General features: G+C 48.9%; 1 protein-coding gene across 1 annotated transcript; it reads right to left on the reverse strand.

Annotated features, from left to right (window-relative positions):
• Window positions 1-5,560: 5,560 nt before the first annotated feature.
• Vax1 (ventral anterior homeobox 1) lies at window positions 5,561-9,422 on the reverse strand. Its single transcript, XM_026389212.1, has 3 exons — window positions 9,182-9,422; window positions 7,911-8,098; window positions 5,561-6,145 (listed from the first exon to the last, which is right to left on the reverse strand). Exons 1-3 carry the CDS (start codon window positions 9,420-9,422, stop codon window positions 5,561-5,563), a joined length of 1,014 nt encoding a protein of 337 aa, XP_026244997.1.
• Window positions 9,423-20,201: the final 10,779 nt, after the last annotated feature.

Here is a 20,201-nt window from a genome sequence, read left to right on the forward strand (position 1 = left end):
TCGTGACAATTCTATGCAGAAGGAGCCATGCTCATTTTCATTTGACATACATAGGAGTAGGCTTAGAGCAGCCAGATAAGTCATTTATTTCAGACTATACTCAGTGGATTTGGGATTTGAGCCCAGGTTACTGTGACTCCAGAGCCCCCAACTAGTAATCCTAGATAAAATTGCTTTTCCTCTATGCACCAAACCAGCATCCTTAGCCTCGTGAGATACAGAGGAATGTGTATATGTGTGTATAAATGCATATGTTGTTGTTATATACATACTTACCTACCTAGAAAACTTTTTGTATGAAAAAGTTCATGTGAAGTTTTGTATGAGACTTTTACATGAAAAATTATATATATATATATATATATATATATATATTACATATATACGATGTGATTTATTTCTAAGAATTGACACAGCACTACCACATAGAGCACAATATTTATTTTCTGTTTGGGGGTGGGAGAGGTTAAGCTAATATGCATCTAAATGAGAAATACATTTCATATTGAATATAAATCAGAGATTACCCAAATGATTTTCTGCTTCTATTCCCACTCCATGTCAGTTTCCAACCTAGAGAGGGGTGCGTCTGAGTGCCTTTCAGCAAACCTGTAGACTCACCCCCTTTCCAAACCACCAGCTCTGGAGGGAAGCAGCCTACCCAGCAAAGTGGTCAAAGTTAGATTTATAAAAGACCCCTGAAACCTGAGAAACCACCAAAGTTGATCCCTCTTTCCTCTCCTGCTCCATCAAGATGAAAAATATTCCAGTTTAAAAAAAAAAAAAAAACTCCCAAATGTAAGAATTTCCCAATGTAAAAAGTGGTGTTAAATTACAATAGTATGATGTGGTCCAAGAAACTCAAACCATGTCAGAAAAGTGAATTAATTTGTTCAACAAGCATTTGTTGTACTGCTACCAAATGCCAGGCCCTGGGCTAGAGGCTGGAGGCTGCAGGCTGCTGTTTGGGGACTTGTCATTTATACACTGGTTCTCAATTGTTAGTGCAATGACAATCACTTTGAAACTTGTTTAAAATGCACATTTCTGAGTTCAATCCAGAGCTTGTGATTCCTCAAGTGGAGTTGAAGCTTAGGAATCTGCCTTTTAACCTGTTTTCAGATGATTCTGAAGCAGTTGGTCTTCAGGTTAAATCTTCAGAAAGCTTCTAGCAATTTTTAACCTCTGATCAGCTATTTAAGTTAAGTTACTTAAATTCAATATATCAGGGGATTGGAAGAGACATGATTTTTAAACTTTTGGAAAGGTTTTCTATGGAACAACAGCCTACCAGTAAGATGCCACCTCTTTCAAAACCGGAAAAAGACACTGTGTCATCATGTAGAAGAAGCTTAAAGGAATTCATTGAACAAGTGTGTATGTGTGTGAAGATTCATCAGCTTGTATGCTTATGTTTCATGTACTTTATCACAGGGAGCTTACAGCAAGGATGTTGTACCTCAACTTTTTTAAAAAAGGTTTTTGTTTGTTTGTTTATTTTAAAGGAAGTATAAGATCAAAGAGGTTAAGAGGTTTAAAGAAGCTGTTCCTGAGGGGAGTGAAGAAGCAAGGTGGGAGACTGGCCGGGAGAAATTCACATGCCTTGATAAAGGCACCAGGTGAAACTCAGCAGCTGTCACAGAAGAAAGAGACTGGGAAATGGGAGTTAGCAGATATGGATGCAGATAAGTTAAAGGTGGGATGAATGAGACAGCATGGACAGGGAGGGAAGGAAGGAGGAGGGAGGGAGGGACAGACGGAGGGAGGGAATAGGGGAAGAGAAGGAGAGAGGGAGAAAGAATCCAAAAGAGGAAGAACCTGGAGCTATAGAGAGCTCATGATCTTGTGCCTGGGAATTGCCATGTGATTTTGAGCAAACCATTTGCTCCAATCCTGTATGTGAATTTTCAAAATGGGGTTGGACTTCCAAAAGCCACCATTAGGAATAAAAGAATGGTCTACGTGAAATGCGATTTGTAAACCACAGACAGCTGCTAAATGTTATTTAATAGGAATACATTCTGACCCAAGGTTAGGACAACTGCAAGCATGGATATGAGCAAGTGCCCCAGCTTAGCTCCTCAAGTGATTCCCACATCTTTCCCACCTGATCACCAACACACAGGGGTTAGTGAGAGGATTTCCTTCCTTCTCTGCTCTGAAACAACTTGGATGTTGCTTTGTGTGAGCCTGAGTAGAGATTCCTTTTAGCTCCACCCCCCCCCACCTCCCAGGCAGAGCCTTTGGAAGCCTTTGCCTCTTCCTTGCCCTGTGAGTGTCCAGTTAGAGGCCAGCGACCTCACCAAGGCAGCTTTCTGGGCGCCTTTAGGGGAGGAGGCAAAACAAGTCAGGTACTAAAATTAAATGAATTGTCTACAAATGTTTTTTAATTAAAATTGTGATTATTTTTCTGAACATAAGAGGCTCTTTAAGAACAATTGCTCTTTCTGAATGGCAGATGAAGAGCTCAGCAGTTCTGCCCAAAGCCAGCTAGGGAAGGGAGGTGTGCACAGAGAGGTGACAGGTGATGGGCACTCCCCTTTTAGGGATAAGAAAGACAAGGCGAAATGGGAGAGGTGGAAAGACAGATCTGCTTAGAAAGGTCTCAGACCCAGGCTCCTAAGAGAGAAGGCTGAGCTGGTTGGGGACCCAAAGCTTGATTTTGTTTTTCTTTTGTTCCATAAAATTATACCATCTTCTCCCTCCTTTCTCACCACTGGGGGACCCCAGTCACCAACCTTGAAAATGCAGCCAGAGCCACCCACTGCCTTGGCCTTGTGGCAACCAGGGGAGGAGAAGGAAGAATCCAAAAGGGTGTGTGTGTGTGTGTGTGTGTGTGTGTGTGAGAGAGAGAGAGAGGGAGAGAGAGAGAGAGAGAGAGAGAGAGAGAGAGAGCACTCAGAGACACTGGAGAGAAGCAAGGAGGAGGGGGGGAGACAGACCACTAGAGAGGAAGGAAAGGAGTCTACAGGAGAGGAGTAGAAAGAGTAGAAATGAGAAGCATCTTCAAGAGAGAAAAGAGGAAAGAGAGGAAGATCCAAGAGCAGCAAACAAAAGTGAACACTCCGGAAATGGCTGCTCTGAATTCAGCAAAATTGCCAGCTCAAAGCCAAAACCCAAACCAGCAGCATCCCAGTCCCATTAAAGGATTTCACTGGCCACACTGTGCCACAACCTCCTTTTGGATGCTCCAAAGTGGGGGTGCTGGCAGATGCACCCAGATGTGCAGATGCCACAAGCTAGGTCCAGAGCTGGGTTGCTGTATTGGGTTCCTGGCGCTGCACCGGGGCGGTCCACACTAGCTTCCCCAGATTTCTGTCTACATCCAGCATCAGCGCTTATGTCCTAGGACCAAATGGAGGGAGAGGTCTTCTTGCAGGAATTAATATCTATTTCAGTATCCTTATTTCTCAAAGTTTCTCTTTGATGGCAGACAGTCTTTTTCTAAGTCAGAAGAAAAGAACATTTAGCCTGTTCCCCCCATAACTGCACAAAAGTCCAAATGCACATGCAATTGGAAAACTCTAGAAACTGACAGTGTTAGGAGGCAGGAACTTTTGATTGCCCCAAGACAAGTTCCTAAATAAACCAAGAAACTTGTGGGGGATTGAGGGGATAGAATCCAAGGGACCCACGCCATAGAAACAAATAGAAGCCAAGAGCAAGACGATCAAATAAGTGGACCAGGGCCTCGTAGTCAGGCGTCTCTGACTCCCTGGGAACCCAAATGCTCCCCAGACCTCATGCCAGGAGTTCAGGGTACCAGTCGCAGGGCCCCTGTTCTGCAGGGGCTGCCACCCTAGGCCTTTGGAGTCCCTACACAGAGACTCATAATTTGCTGGGTCTTCTTTTTCATCTTCTTTCTTTTTTTTTTTTTGTTTTTATCCTTCAAATATAAGACAAAAAATACACCTTATTTATCGTCATAGATATATATATTTCACTCTCACCACATAAATACAAAACATCCAAATATCCAAAACATTCAGAACAAAGTTAGTAGCCAGGATTCAGTGACACCTACCCGCGTTTGAAACGTTCATTATTTTCTCCACTATTTGCCTAAGGGGGGGGGGAAAGAAAAGGAAGAAAGAAAGAAAGAAAGAAAGAAAAAGGGTGGTGGTGGTGGGGAGCTTCCGACGTAAATAATTTACAATAAAGTTACTATTTTTAAAATGTTTTGCGTTCGCTTCGGATCGATGAATACATTCTAGACACTGCGGCAACTCGCGGTCTGGGTCTGTGATTTTGGTTAAAATGCGGGTGGCTGTGACTGTGGGGACTGTCGCTGCTGCGAGGGGTGAGGCCGAGCCAGCGCCTGGCGGTCGCGGTGCTGACTTGGGACCACTGAAGCCCTGGGGTTAGGGTGCGGGAGGGGATGCCTTTCCTCTCGGCCACGCCAGGGAGCCTTCTGGACAAGGAGACAAGCGACAGAGGCCAGACCGCCCGGCGATCCTGGCTGCGTCCCTACCTCCTCTTCTGCAAAATCTGCTCTGAGATCCAGGCGTTTCCTGGATTGAAAGGTTTTGTGAACCCGAGAATCTGGGAGAGGAGGCAAACCCAGCAATTCTGCCCTGAGCCACGCGTCTGGGGGACGGTGGGGCGAAGCGCTGGCGACCCGGCTACTGCTCTCTCCCAGAGGAGCGGGAAGCTATCGGCCACCGCCCCGAACAGCCTGGGAGAAAAGATTCGAAATTTTCTTTCATTAAGCGGCGTTTACTTTTCTTTTGCTTCCCCCGCCCCAAAATTTTTGTTTAAAATCACAACACTGGGAACTTTAATTTTGCATTGCCCCATGGCGCATTTCCTGTCCTGAATTTCCTTACCCCTTCCAAACGCCATTATTATCAGTATTTAAAAACTGGTTCCACTTCATCTGGTTTTACGTAGTAATTACTCTTTATTGCTGATTAGATTAAATTTGTTACCACCATGCCTACCATGATGCTCTATTTATTGTTTCCTGGGGTTAAGGGAGACCGTGATTGGAGTTTTCCTAAAGGGGAGAAAACTCAGCGGGATGTGTCTCGCCAGGAAGCTGAGTGTGCACCGACTATCCAAAGAGGTCTGCAAAGTGGGGCCCAGGACTTCCAAAAGCCCTAATTTCTCTGGCAAGAGGAAGGAGTTGTCCTCCTTTTTGGTCTTAAGAAACCTGCAAGCTTCTTCATTTGCGTGCAGAATTCCTCTTTCAAATATTCATAGGAATAATTCGCTCGGAGGCCCGATCTAGACCAGGTGTCCTGTGCCATGGACTGAAAACCAGTCTCTTCCCTCCAGGGCGGGGCATTGGTTGGCTAATTCGGGCATTTCCCCCAATTCTTTGGATCACTCCTGGATTCAGAAAGAAGTTTGAGGGGCGGGAACAGGAAGGAAAGGTAGAGGGGGAAAATAGCCTAAGTGAGATGAAATTGGTCGCAGAGCCCGTGGGATAGATGAGCTGTCAGAGGCCTGGTGGGAGCCAGGAGGCCTGCGCAGGAGCCCTGGGCGCCTAACGCGCTAGAGTCCATAAATAATCACCACAATAGATACTATAAATATAAATACAGGGAAACACTTAAAATCAGTCCAGCGCTTTTTTCTCGGCCCCTTCTTTATTGTTGGTCCGGGAGTAAGGCTCGAAGGCCGAGGAGCTCAGATATCGGGCGGAGAGTTCTTGCAAATTTCCGGCTAGCGAACCAGCCATTGTCAATGGGGCGGAGGACAGGCGGCTGGCGACGGAGCCTAGCAGCGAGGGCACCGGCAGACTGAAGAGGCCGTGGCCGGCGGCCGGCGCTCCCGCGTGCAGTCCCCCGGGCCCGGCGGGCCCCGGCCCGGGAGCGCCGCCCACAGCCGGGGGGTGCTGAGATGTGGCGCTCGCGGGGCCCGGGGCGGCGGCGGCGGCGGCGGCGGCGGCGGCGGCCGAGCTGGCCGCGGCGCCCGCGCCCAGGGCGGGTAAGCTAGGCCCGCGCAGCGCAGATCCGAGAGCGCCCGTGGCACACGGTGGCAGCAGCGCGGGGAGACCAGGCGGCGACAGCAGGCGGCCCTGCTCCAGCAGCCGCAGTACGCTGCACGTGGCCGCGGTCTCCGATACCACCGAGCGCAGCTCCGAGTCCTTGCCCTGGTCCTTCTTCTGCTTGGTGCGCCGGTTCTGGAACCAGACCTTCACCTGCGCGCGGGGACGCAGAGAGGGTGGGAGAGAGGAGTAAGGAAGACGAGCGTCAAAGGGAGCGGGTTCCTGGGGCGCGAGGGCTCCTGGGGCCCTCCCCCTGCCCCAGCCCTAGCCACAGCCCCACCCCGAAGCCCCAGAGGTCCGGGCACCCGAGCTGCGGGGGAAGCTGGCGCCACCACGAGGGGGACAGAGCTCTACTGGGCTGCGCTTCCGGGTCACGGAAGCAGGCCCGGGCCGGGGCCGTTTTAAAAAACCAAAGTGATAAAAATGTTCACAACCAGAAGGGATTTCACTGGGCTGCCGCCCTACCCCCAGCAGGATTGGGGGCTCACAGACAAGTGAATCAGCTCAGCCTGAGAGCCCGAATTTCAGGTAAATGCTGTGAGGCCTTAGGCATGCAGTGCTAGTGGGAAGCAAGGAGGATGGGGAGGAGTGTTTTGGGCCTTCCTGGACCAGGCCCCTGGCCCAAGGCTCAAATTTAGCTCCAGAACTGCTACTCTTGTTGAAGGCTGTGAAGCCTGCTTTTGGGTTAAGAACTGACCAAGAACTAACAGCAAGCAGGAAAGGGGGCTCTAGGAGAAATAATTTGGGCGAAGAAGTATTTCACAGGCCAAACTTTCTCCACTTCCTATCACTGCCAGCTAAGTTGGAAGGTCTGCATGTTACTTTTAATCTATCATTCCTGTTGCTCTCCATCATGAACTTTGGAATCATGGGAAGAAGACCAGAGACTGAGATAGACTACTACCCTACTCCAACCTCCCAGCTCACTTCCTCTTCTTCTGCCCTTCTTCTGGCCTAGTGATTACCTAGAATAGAATGTGGCAGCTATATGGAAAGGCTACCCTGTCTAGATTAATAAGTTATCATGCCAATTAAACCTCTAAAAGAACATCCCATCTATTCTATCCTCAGTCCTCAAGAGTTCCTCCAAAACTCCAGGCCTAAAATGCTCCCACCTACTTCAGAGGTGAGCACAGGGAAAGGACTTGTCATCAGAAAGAAGACTGCCTTAGTAGGTCAAACTGGTAACATGGCCTGGTCAGCCCCAAAACGGCCTTTGAAGGACAAAGCTCTCAACTCTACAGTGACTCTAGGCCCAGAATTCACAAGGCCAGCGTCAGGGACAACATATGGATTCAATGTAAAGAAGACCTAAAGACAGTCAGCAGTGCTAGCTCCCTGGACTGACCCTAGATCTATCTGCTACCCTTCCCATACCTCACCCCACTGGCACAGCAGGCAGAGCCTCCTAGCAGTTCAGAGAGGTTTTCATCACTGTGTCCAGAACAAACACAGGACCAGGGCAGACATATTTGCACAGGCAGGTCTCTGGGAGTTGCACACAATTTCTGCAAAATGGGTTTGAGAGTTGTGTAAAGCCCCTGACACAAAGTGGTCAGTGACTGGAAATCGGGCCAATAATGGAGTGCCCAAATAGGCAAAAAGTCCATCTTTATAGAGTAGAAGTAAGAAACAAATTCTTAACACTGGGATCCGGGAACCAATAAGAATTCCTAAAGGACAAGATTTGGTGCTGCCTGGGCCAGTCTAAGGTATGCAAGATTTGGGGATGCAGAGGGAAAAGGCGACTTGTAGAAGGAGAGGAAGCCTCTGCCCTTTCTCCTCCATTGGCCCATCTCCTCCACTTCCCCTGGGAGGTTCTGTCCAAAGTCAAATTGGGTAGTGGGAAAGAACAAGCTGGGAGGTGGATGGGGAGGGAGCCTGCTGCAGAACAGTGCGCAGCCTGGCTGCCTAGTACCTGGGTTTCAGAGAGGTTGAGCTGCCGGGCGAGCTCTGTCCTCTCGCGGCCCACCACATACTGGCAGCGCTGGAACTCCATCTCCAGCCGGTAGAGCTGCTCCGCCGTGAAGGACGTGCGTGTCCTCTTGGGCCGGTCCAGGTCCAAGCCTTTCGGCAGGATGATCTCTCGGATGGACCCCTTGGCATCTGGGGAAGGGGAGATGTCAGGCATCAAGAACCCTCCCCTCTCCTTCCGCCTTCTTAGCCCGAGCTGGCTAGAGGACACAGTACCCAGTAGTCTGCAGGGGGGTGAGGGTGCGGCCACAGCCGGGAATCAAAGGCACCGTGTGTTTATGCGGGGCAAAGGAGCTAACTCCACACCACTGACAAGAGGAGGGACCAGACTTCGTCTATGTAGAGCCCTCCAGACAAGGGAGGGGAAAAAAATCAATTCCAAATAGACTGATGTTCCTTCTGGCCTAGGGGACCTCGGCTGCGCGACCCGGGTTCCCTGTAGCCTGAGGGTGCCTTCACTGACCAGCCCGGGTCCTGCGGGCATCAGGCTGTGGAGCAGCCTGCGCTCCAGAGCTCCAGAGGTCCCCACCCCCACCCGGGTCTCTGGCCCTCCCGAGTTCGGGCGGCGGAAGGAGGAGGGAGGGAATCCCGGCCCGCGGGGCCTGGCTATCTGCTGGCGGGGGCGGCGCCGGCCCGAGGCCGGGCTTCGCCGCCGCCACTGCCGGGGCTGAGCGCACGCTGCGCCCCAAGTGAGGCCGAACCAAGCCCTAAGTCGACAACCGCAGCCCTGCAACCCAGCTCGGCCGATTTTCCTGGCAGCGGCGGCCAGGCCCGGAGCGCAGCGCCTAGGCCCTCGGCCCAGCGCGCCAACTGGCCGGCCGAAGCCCGCGCTCCCTGGGGTGTGCTCAGCCTGCCAGGGCGCAGGAGCCTGCAGGCCAGCTCTCTGCAGGTCCTCCAGCTCTTAGGGCGCGCTCACATCCTCCCGGAGTTCCCAGGTCGGAGGCCGCAGCCTGGTGGCCGGCCTCGTCCGCTCAGCCCCTCGGCTCTCTCGGCAACCTGGCCGGCGGGGCCCTTCCGAGTCCCCTGGAGAGAGCGCTGGTGAGCCCCAAGCTCAAGTCCCAAGCGGCCGGCCGCACCCTGGCAGGGAGGGCCAGCAACTTTCTACGAAGTCCCAGCCAGCAACCCCTCCCCGCCGGCCGTGGTCGGTGGCGGCGCGCTGCTCGGGGCCTGGAGTCGCCCCCAAAGAACGCGCCCAGCAGTCCTGCCCATCCCTACCTCGGACCAGGATCCGGCGGCAGTAATCCGGGTCCGCTGCGGAATTGGATTTACTTTTGTTACAATCTTCCGCAGCGCCCGACGCGGAAAAGGCGCCCTGCGGCTCCTTGAGAAAGGCGGCCGGGAGGTTCCCCTCGGCGCCCTTGATCTCGCGGCTCTCCTTATGCGTGTTCTTCGAGACCCGGGCGGCCTCGGTGTCCGAGTGGCACCGGACGTCCATTTTGTCTGGTTTCCCGAACATAGGCAAAACACACAGAGAGAGGGGAAAAAAAAGAATGATAAAAAAAAAAAAACGAAGAAAGAAAGAAAAAAAGGAGAAAGGGAAAAAAAAAGCGGAAGGGGACAAAACCCCTACAACGCAGCCTCTAAGCTCAGCCTGGAGAGAGGCAAGCGGCAAGAATGAATGTCCCCGCGGGGCGGCTTCGGCGGCCGCCGGCGGGTCAGCGGCGACGGAAGAGTGGCGCGCTCCCAGAGAGGCGGCGGGTCTGGTCCAGGATCCCGGTGCAGCCGCGGCGAGGCCGCTTCGTCAGCGCCCGCGTCTTCTGAGCACGTCCAATGTCCCCAGCCTGGCGATCAGGTAGCGAACAGCGCAACTCCGAAATGCTGCGGCTCCCGCCTGTTACTGAGACGGCGAGTTGTAGTTGTCCGACACCCGGGGGGACGCACACTCGCTGTTGCAATTGATTACGGGTAATTTCGCAGCCCCCACGTTTCGGTTACCTCATGAATACACTAAATTGTTTGGATAATATATCAGATCGTAATGGATGGTTTCTGTCCTTGTCCCCAATCAAGTAGGGGTTTAGCCAGTGAATAAACGGAAATGATTGGTCTTGCTTTCAGGAAACACACAATCAAAGACCTACACTTCCAGAAAAACTTTTGACAAGATTCATCCTGAATTGTTAGTACCATTAGCAGGCATTATTAACTTTCCCTTTGCCTTTGACCCTCCTGTTCACATACTGGCTAGAGGGGGTTTCTCCACACTCGCCAGATAGCGCTGAATGAGGGTGGAGGGGGGAGGGAAAATACCCCTCACACACCCTGCAGCAGCAGAAGAAAGCAGTTGCCTCTGGGTGGGGAGAGCGGGGGAGGAGAGAAAGTTTTCCCCAAAAAGTATCTCCCCCACACTCAAAAAAAGCCAAGCTGTCTCCCCAAGCAACTCCTTAACACACCTCGACGCTGACAGCCATCTTAAACTGCCACCTCTCTTCATTTAGTTCCAGTTGGATTTTTTCATGCCTGCACCTCCAGCAGCCCTGAGACAGCCCATTCAAAGGGCAGCTTTGTGCTCAGAGAGTCCAGCAGGAGAGAGAGGGGGAGAGGGAGAGAGAGCAGGGAAAATCTCAACTGTGAGATCTGCTTCAAAAAAAAAAAAAAAAAAAAAAAAAAAGTTTTCCCCTAGCTATTTCATTGTCTCTGCTACAATATCTTTGAGAAAAGCAACAGCCAGTAATCCAATAAGAGCATTGATTAGGCTACAATGATTCAATTCAAGCGCATGGCCTTGTGCAAGGAGCATGCTCCAGCCCTTCTCGTCACCTTGCCGGGGCAGAAGCCCTCTCCACGCCGCTCTCCCCATTCATTCCTTTATGGGAAATGCGGAGCAAAAGGAGTGAAAGATGGCAATTATCTAATTGGACTATTAACAAACAGTCCTCTGAGTGCGGCGGTCTGGCGTGGCTCCTGGGCGGGGGAAGGGCCGTGTTCCCTGCCCTCATTCACAAAGAGTGCAGGGGCCGCGGAGGAAAGGGGGCTTTTAAAAGGGGGTGGGGGGAGAGGAGAGGTGGGAGGTTTGGCTGAGAATTTTTCCACACAATTCCAAGAATGGGGCGGAGGCGGGCGGGGGAGGGGCGGGGGCTGGGGGCGGGGGTCGCGGCGAGCGGGTGGGAGGCAGCGAGGGAGCGGGGAGGGCTGGCCGTGTGTGTGGCGGGCCCCGAGGGGCTCCGGCGCTCACCGCCCGCCCCACCGTCCGGCCACCGTCTCCCCTCCCTCCGCCGCCACCGCTCAGGACCCCATCAAACCCCGGGCCGGGAGGGGTCGGCCAGAGCGGGGTTTGCGCCCCCCTCCCCCAGCCCGCAGTCCCTTAGGAGAACCGCGCTCAGCCCGGTTCTGGAGGGCGTCTGTGGCCCTGCAGGCAGACCTGGGGCTTTTACTTCATATTACTGGGGGCAGCGGGAGGAGTATCCGGAGCTGGTCTCCACTGGGCGGCGGGTTTCCTAGGTCTCCAGGGATTGATGACCCGTCGGTCTGCTTCGCCGCCAGCGCTGCGCTCCAGGCCCGACGCCTGCCCCGCGGCCCGAGGGAAAGTGCCTTTGGTGGCTGGCTCTCCCCCGGCAGGCCAGTGGGAGCCGAGAGGAAGGGTCATCGCGGCAGCCGCGTTCCGAAGACGGGTTTTGACAAATGCAGCCAACTTTCCGGTTCCTTCCTGTAACGCTCGAACCCCCGGGTTGGCGCCTGGAGGCCCCCAGGGCTTCACTCCCCAGAGGACTGAGCAGTTGCCAAGTGCGGCCGCGGGGTTTGGGCTCCCATTATCGCGTCTCCAGTGAGGGTACTGGATGCTCGGATGGGGGTCCTGGTTCCCTGCAGCTCCTGAAGGCGGGGCTGGGAATCCGGAATCCCCGCCCGCGGGCCCTTCCCTGCCACTGGGTCTGGGTGGGAGTGCAAGTGGGACCCACCAGACGCCAGGAGGATGCAGGAGGATGTAGGATTCCCCTCCCCCACTTAGGAGCCCTGCGGACTGCGTAGGACCCAGCTACAGCCTGGATCAAAATGGGCCACCTCCGGGTGGCTCCGGGTCCCTAGCTGGACGGCTCTGCGGCCTCCTGGTTTCCCTTCCTGGGAGGCCTCTGCTGCCTGAAAATCCCACGAGGACACCTGTGGCGCCCGTTTTTTTTTTTTTTTTAAATAAAAATAGCCCAACTTGCCACTTCTTTTAGGTCTGTGGGGAGGAGGCAACTGGGGAGCTAACAGTGACCTACAGAAAGGACTCCGCGCTACTCAAGCATGGTGGGCAGTGGTGACCGAACTGTGGCCAGACCCCAAACCCAAGTTTCAGGTTGGGTTTTGGAAATCCCTGCCCTCCTTGTAAGGGACAATAGTGGCATACTTTGTTATAAGTTGGAATTCCTTATTGAGCACTCACTTGGGGTGCATAGTCCCTTCCTCCCCGGGAAATAGCACATCCCAGTTTTTTTTTTTTTTATTGGTTGTTCAAAACCTTACAAAGCTCTTGACATATCATATTTCAAACATTAGTTTCAAGTGAGTTATGAACTCCCATTTTTACCCCAAATACAAAAACTACATATCCCAGTTTTATAGATAAAAAAAATGGACACTCAGAGATCAATAAGTTATCCAAATCACAGGGTTAGTAAGTGCAAAATTTGAATTCTGCTTTGTCTGATCTCAAAACTACTCATGCTCTTCTTTGCCAGCTCCTCAGGGCTTTTTATTTTTAAAATTTTTATTTATTTAGTTTTAAGTCCAAGCCTGTCCCCTGCTTTGAGTTTTCCAAATTTCCAGCTGTTCATGGTTTGTACCAAAGATGCACAGAGCAATGACTTTAATGTTAATGCCAGGAATTATGAGTATTAGACTGCAAATTTCATCGGTTGTGACCAGACAACGTGAAATAGAAGTGGAAACATGAAATTCTTGTTTCTGATAATGCTGTTTACTTTTAGCCACATTCTTAGGAGTCTATCACCCTTCTGCATCAAGCTGATATGGAATGAGTAAAATTCAGTTTCCTGGATCTCCTACTTGCTGGTTAAATGCCTGAGAGCAGCATTAAAGAATTTGCTTTACTAACTGGTTCCTGAGGTGATTTTCCTGTAAGTTAAAGTTGGAGAACTGTACCTTTTAAAGTTGGGGGACAAGGGCACCCTCCATACATGTTGGAAATGCAAATGCTTATTGGGGAAGGGGAAAAAATGGGAACCTCTAGAAAAACATCCAGTTTGATTAAGCAGAATTTACCAAGAGTCTGGAGATGTTAGGACCGGGGTCAGGACTCAGGGAGACCCCTAAAGCATACAGGCTTCCCTCTACATCTTCTAGGAAAACCCTGTCAACTAATAGAAGACATGGTTCCAGGTTGGCAGCACAGCAGTACTGGTCAGCAGTACCACTGCACTGCCAAACTGTGCCGCCAACCTGTTCCCCTTTAGGTTCCAAGCCCATGAAGTAACCAAACTAAATAAGAACTGCTCATGCCATAACCTGGTTTCACCTTTTGTTATGCATAGTACTTTTTATTCTCTCTTTCAATTGTCCCTTTTTTTCTTTCTTTCCTCCTCTCTTTTGTGTGTGTGTGTATGTGTGTGTTCACATGCACGTGCTTGTGTGTGTGTGTGTGTGTGTGTGTGTGTGTGTGTGACTGGATTAAAATTCTGTGGGCATCCATCCAGAAAAACCATGACAGGTTTCTGAGAGGACACAGTGGAGGACGGAAGCCCTGGGATGGAAATTTCAGAAAAGCAGCTGCTGCTCCCAGAAAAACTAAAGCTGTGTGTCCACTGGCAAAGAAAGGAGGGAACTCAGTCAATTATTTGGATAATCTGAGGGTCTGTACCGCACAGTGCACATGAGCACACAGGGCTGCTCCAGGTGAAAGTATTTTATTCTCTTGATGAAATTGCCTCCCTCCCCAGTGCCCTTCCTACCCCCACATCACTGACTGCAGGTGCAGACAGACCCAGAATAGAACTGTAGAGCTGGAAGGATTTTCAGAGATCATCTATTCCATAACCTTCATCTGACTTGACAGATGAGGAAAATGAGACTGGAAAGACAAAGCAACTTGTTAAGGATTAGACAACTAGTTAGTGGGGGGCTCTGTGCTACACTCCTGATCTCCTGACTTAAAGCTACACTCCAGCCTCCATCCAGCTTCCAAGAGCCCAAACAGGAGGAATTTGCTCTTTGAGATTGGGCAAAATGATGCCCATATCAATGAATTAAATTACAGCCTGAGCCTTGGTCTGCTTTGTACATTTCCTGCCTCTGCCCACTTGCTTCCTGTCATGGCCCCAGAAGGCAGGATTCAAGATGGTACAGAGTGCTTTCCTTTTCCATCTTTCCTTTTTTATCTCTGAAAGAAGTAGGAGGTGAAACATGCTAGCAGAAAATTCAAGATCCTCAGACTGAGAGTGGTTTGGGGACAGCATACTTAATGTCTGAGACATCATTTGAAAAAGAACTGCATCAGAGGAGATGATACAACCAGAAATTAAGTCTCTCTAACAGTGACTCAGGGTACCTGATGTTGAAAAGCAGGAGTGCCTGGCATCAATACAGGCGTTTATCTTCCATCAAAGATGCCAATGGTGGTGAATTATCTAATTGTTATTCTTTCTAATTTGCAGAAAATAGTTGGGGTACTGGAGAAGTTATTGAAATAACCAATGTTGAATACCCAAATTAAAAACATAGCCTCACATCCAAATAGTTCTTCCCCATTTTAGCTAAAGAGATTAATAGCTAGTGTAATAGAGATATAAATTCTGAATGATTCTAAGCAATCCCATTGGACTCCATTTATCAACTTTGCCATTTGTACCAAGAAGCTAAGTTCTATCAATTATGTATGTATCAATTTGCATATGAAGCATCATACCATTTTAAAGGGCCTTCAAGTGATACAACTCGCTAATTCTATAGGCTTACTTATTCAAGAAGCTAAACAAATGTGGGTTCTTGAGTCAGCCACACTGCCCGATTTATACATTCGTATCCCAGCTCAGTTACTTGCTAGGTTCACACCTCTAGCCTCAGTGACCTATCTGCAAAATAGGCTTAACTCTAGTATCTATGAGGCTGCCATGCCAACGTAAGTAAAGTGCTTAGAACAGTGCCTGGCACATAGTGAACACTGTCAATAAATATTGCTATGAATGTTTTTATCTGGATATTTCCCAAGGGGCCAGTCCTGTATAGCTAGGACCAGAGATACCAACAAGGAACCAAGAGCCAGGTAGGATACTGACTGGTCCAAGTTGTAGGAGGCAAGGCTTACTGGCTTCCTGCTGATTCAATATTGTATAACAGTAATAAGAAACCTAGTAATGATTAAGTATTGATTGCTATTATTCATTTAACTCTAATAACAATTCTTGGAGAAAAAGAACAGTTATGTATGCCTACTGTTTGGGATTAAGAATGGCTAATAATTCTTTTCCATTTCTCAAGAACTACAAGCCATTTACCCCTTTGTTGAATTTGGAAGAGGGTAAATAGCTTGTAGTTCTTCATGGGAGGAATGGAAAAGTTTTGTAACACGCTTTGATCAATGAAATGAGTTGGAAGTGACCTCATGCTAATTCTGGGTCTAGGCTTAAAGAGGTCAGGGAGATTCTGTTCTTCATAGAGTCCAGCTTTTCTGCTGTAAGGTAGGCAGCCTAGACTACTAAAGGAAAAGAGTCTACATGGAAAATTGAAGGGCTGTGCCTAATGATACCAACTTCCAGCCATGCAAGTGAGGCCATCTTGATGTTCCAGCCCTAGCTTAACTTTTCTCTCCATGGCCTTAAGAGGGCTCCCAACAATAGCAGGTCAATCTAGGATGAACCATCCATGCTGAGCCCTGTCCAAACTGCAGAACTTAAAAAAAAAAAAAATGTGGTGGTTGTTGTTTCAAGCCACTAAGGTTTGGATAGGTTTGTTATGTAGCAATAGGTAACTGAAAGCCATACTATGGATGAGAAATTAGGCTCAGAAATGCTAAGCATTGTCACATGGTGTCCCAGCTAGGAAACAGTCAGTACTGCATGGATGTAAACCCAAGACCATCTGGTGCTAAAATCCATGAGCATAAGCAATGAATTCTCTAGCACCCACTACAGATTACCAAATACCAAAGAATAATTTGTAAATTTATTTTGGTTCTTTCCCTATTTTAGATATTACTCAGCACAGGATGAACTAATAAAAGATTTAAAATGCCAGTCTTACGATTTAAGAGAAAAAAAAGTGTTAGAGCTAGACATGAAGCAAAGGTGGTCTTGTCAAGACCTTTCTCTTCCTGAAAATCAAAAGGGGGCATCTCACTGTGAAATGGGTACATAGCTCTGGATCTTTCTTTCTTTCCTGAAAAAACTAAAATGCAAATGAACATGTTTTTCTCTCACTTTTAAGAAATTGGAGATACGTTAACACTTAGGCTGGTGAATGGAAAATGACAACAGGTGGTTATTTAGCTCTTTGAAATTCTCCAAGTGAAATTTTCTGGGAGAAGGAGAAGAAAGGGTGATTTTATTACAACATTTTCTGGGTCACAAAGAACTTTGTGGTTTTCCTGGAAAGCTGGCTTACAAGTGTGTATCTTTCTAACAGGAGTACATTTGTGTTTCAAAGTGTCTTTAAACCCATCATTTTCTAAAATTTCTCCCTGCCCCAAAAGCTGCTGGAACCATTTATTTTCAAGCAGCTAGGGACACCTACTCGGTGTGCATGTCTCTAAGAACTCCCTGCATCAAACCGTGAGGTGCTTTTATTCAAGGTGCAGGATTGCGTGTCCAAAAGTCACTTTTTCTACACAAGTCACCTCATCTAGAAGAGAACCACAATGCCAAAGGAAAAAGATGGGGCCCCTGAGTGGTAAAAGTCTGTGTATCACAATCTGTAAACTTCTACTCGGGTGGTCCCCTCACATGGGATCTTCTCAGTCCCTCATTCAAAGTCTGCTTATGCTTATTTTTTTTAACCTAGTGCTAATGAGTTTAATTCTCCTACTTCCTAGCTGGCAGGAGATGAGAGGCAGCAAGTGGGAAGGGAAAGAATGGGTTGAAGCAGGAACACTGAAGACAGTGGAAATGTCTACCAACAGCAGGTCTAGAGAGGAATAGAAAACAAACCAAGTAACTCCAAAAGCATTGCTCTCTAGGGTCACTTTGGATGCAAGTAATGACAACCTCAAGAGCTCTTGAGGGCATGAGCGCATTAGAATGCAGCGTGATGACTGATATGCAGGAAGATGACCCTCAAGATTAAATTACGTTTCATTTGAGAAGGCACATAAAACACTGGAGACATATTTTAATATAAAACAAACACAGAGAACATTACAATTGTCTCATACCTTATTCCTCTATAGTAAGGGAGAAGTCACCATGACCATGAAAGGCAAAACTGCACTATGTGGAAGGCAGTGCAGGCAACTTCCTTCGCAACTTAAAGCGGGCCAAGGTGAGGTGTGTCACCAGGAATATAGAACTGAACATGAGTGTGTTTTTATCCCCAGAGATTTTATGGGAGCTCCCTAGCAACAAAGGCAAAGGGATGGCGAAAGCAGAGAGATGAAATGATTCATTCCAGGGTGCTCAGCAACACTATTAGCTCAGACAAGAGCCCAGAAAAAGACAATGCCTGGTGCATGATGGGTACTCACAAATATTTGCATAGGGAAAAAAGAAAGTTGGAAGACTTTCAGCTGTAAGAGAGGTGGAGACCTGTGGTCACAGGACTGCCACAGGCAGATGTAAGTGGCCCTGGAACCCAAAGGGATCCAAAAGGAGGCAGAAATACTCTCAGTGGAATGAAGCAATGATTGGAGCTGGCCCACACATGCAATGAGATAGGAGGATGGCATTTGTGGACTAGAAATGCTTTAATACAGTGTGTTGAGTAACTCCTAACCCTACCCCTTGGTACTTCTGTGGCACTTTCCCTCTTCAAAAGGGCTTTACAAACATTAACTAATTATATCAGCATGACTTCTCCAAGGGAAAATTGAGCCTCTTTAATCTGTTTGAATTCTCTGGAAAAGCTAATAAAATTAAGGTATAATGTTCATGAAGAGGAGTACATAGAACCATAAACAGCTTTTGTGAGAGATTAAATATTGAAGTGTGGCAGTAGCATTTGATGTCCTCAGAAGCTGTTGATGGAGACGTTGTGCCTCCGTTACAACATGGATCATTGCACACTGAGTTGCAATCACCATGGAGATTCTCTCTGGGGACAGCCTGGATATCTGTGGCAGGCTGGGGTCCCCTGTCCTGAAGGTTTCTTCTGGGTAAGGTTTGTCTGAGTTCTGGGAAGATGGAAGCAGGAACGAGGAGGAAGCTGCCTCACGAGCAAACCAAATTCTCTCCACCATCTTTACAAGGGGCCTTCTAAAGAGTCGTTGGGAGCAGATGCCCCACACCAGTGCTCTGCAGTAACCAGAGGTCAAATACGATGTACAAAGCACATTCAGCCCCATTCAGGTGATTGGTTGCTGCTGCCCGACATATGATGTTTGAAAATATCAAACATAGTTTTGAGACCTTTACAGTGCCTTCTCCCATTGCATTATTTTTAAAAATATTTATTTATTTTTTTAGTTGTAGATGGATTTATTCATTCATTCATTCATTCATTCATTTTTATGTGGTGCTGAGGATCGAACCCAGGGCCTCGCATGTGCTCTACTGCTGAGCCACCACCCCAGCCCCCCCCCCAATGGATTCTTATTCTGGACAAGTTACTTCACTTGTTTTTACATTTCACCATATTTTTCTAGAAGTAAAAAGGAGAAGTTGCTACTCTAGTTTAGAAAACAGGAGGTGATCAGTTGAAGAATACACAGAGTGGCGAGTTTGTATAAGAATTCCTGAGATACTGTGTTCTGCTGGTTCTGATCTTGACTTTAGCCACAAAGCAGGCCACCGTCCTGGCCACTCATCCATTCTTCCTTCCTTTCTTCCATGCCTTGGACTCCCAGTAGCTCAGAGGAATGCTGCTTCTCAGGAGCTTGTGTTTGGGGCTGAAGCAAAGACAATTTACGGTATAGCTGAAAATGGAAGCCCTTGGAAAAGAGGAAGAGAATAGAACCAGCGATTGGGAGATAACACTATTGCTTCAACCGAATCACAAAAAGGCTGAGACCCAACCCCACATGGCCTTCACTTTCCTTCTTGCTGAAGCGGGTCAGGGTGACCCCCAGAAGCCTCTGAGCTCCCATGTGCTCACATTCCATGAGCACACATTCTGAGCCTAAGGAGTTTGGAGATTACTTGCTTTGTGGTAGAAACATCAGGCTGTCTGAACTGTACGACTGCTGCGGGGTATTTAGGCAAGTCTGGCCTGAAGGTGGGAAGGGAGACATCCCATGTGCTGTGACCACAAACATCTTCCCCTCAGTCACCCACAATGTCTGTCACCAGTGCTATGACAAGGCACCAAGTCCCCTGTAAAGATACACGTAAGTCACAGGGAAGAGCAACGTTGAACATCTGTCGTACGACAGTGTGGATTAATTTAAGCAGAGGCTTACTTAAAACTTGAGCCAAATCTAGCCTAGGGTTTCGGATTTGGATTTGTCCACATTGAACTTTGTTAATTCAATTTCCAATAGTTTAATGAGGAGATTTCACCTGAAAACTCCAATGTCCAGTTTCTCTGGAAGAATTAGGTGACCTGTTTGCACAGGGCTGTTTTGTCTTTTTTTTTTTTTTCCCTTCACATCAGCAATCAGCTGGAGGTGAGAAGTGAGTGGAACCACTGGAGGGAGGGGCTGTGTCCCCTGAGTCCCCACAAGGCTGGCCCTCAGGCTCTGCTGTCACTGGGTCCTCGATGTGGCAGTATGAAAGGGAGTGGAACCTCAGAGGCAGGTCCTAGTGGAAGATAATTAGGTCTCTGGGGTCGAGTGTTTGACTTCTTCCACGTCTGAGTTGTTATAAAAGAGCAAGACAGGCCCCTTCCTGCCCTCTGGCTTCCTGTCTGACCAGGTGATCTCTTTCAGACGCACTTCTACCATCCGAAGTGAGGCCCTCACCAGAACTGAGTAGATGTTGGTGCCATGCTCTTGAGTCTCAGAACTGGGAGCTAAATAAGCTACTTTTCTTTATGAAGTAGCCAGACTCATGCTTTCTGTTACAGCAACAGAAAACAGATGAATACAGGCCTGGAGGCCTCGGATCTAAGAGAACACTGTGAAGAACAGTCATTCTGGATTATGTCTGTCAAGCCGGCAAGCACACGAAGCTGGGGGTGTGAGCTCCTTTGCCTGAGGAGCTAACAAAGCGAGAGC

Source organism: Urocitellus parryii, chromosome 5 (genome assembly GCF_045843805.1).
Source record: "Urocitellus parryii isolate mUroPar1 chromosome 5, mUroPar1.hap1, whole genome shotgun sequence".
Classification (NCBI taxonomy): Eukaryota; Metazoa; Chordata; class Mammalia; order Rodentia; family Sciuridae; genus Urocitellus; species Urocitellus parryii.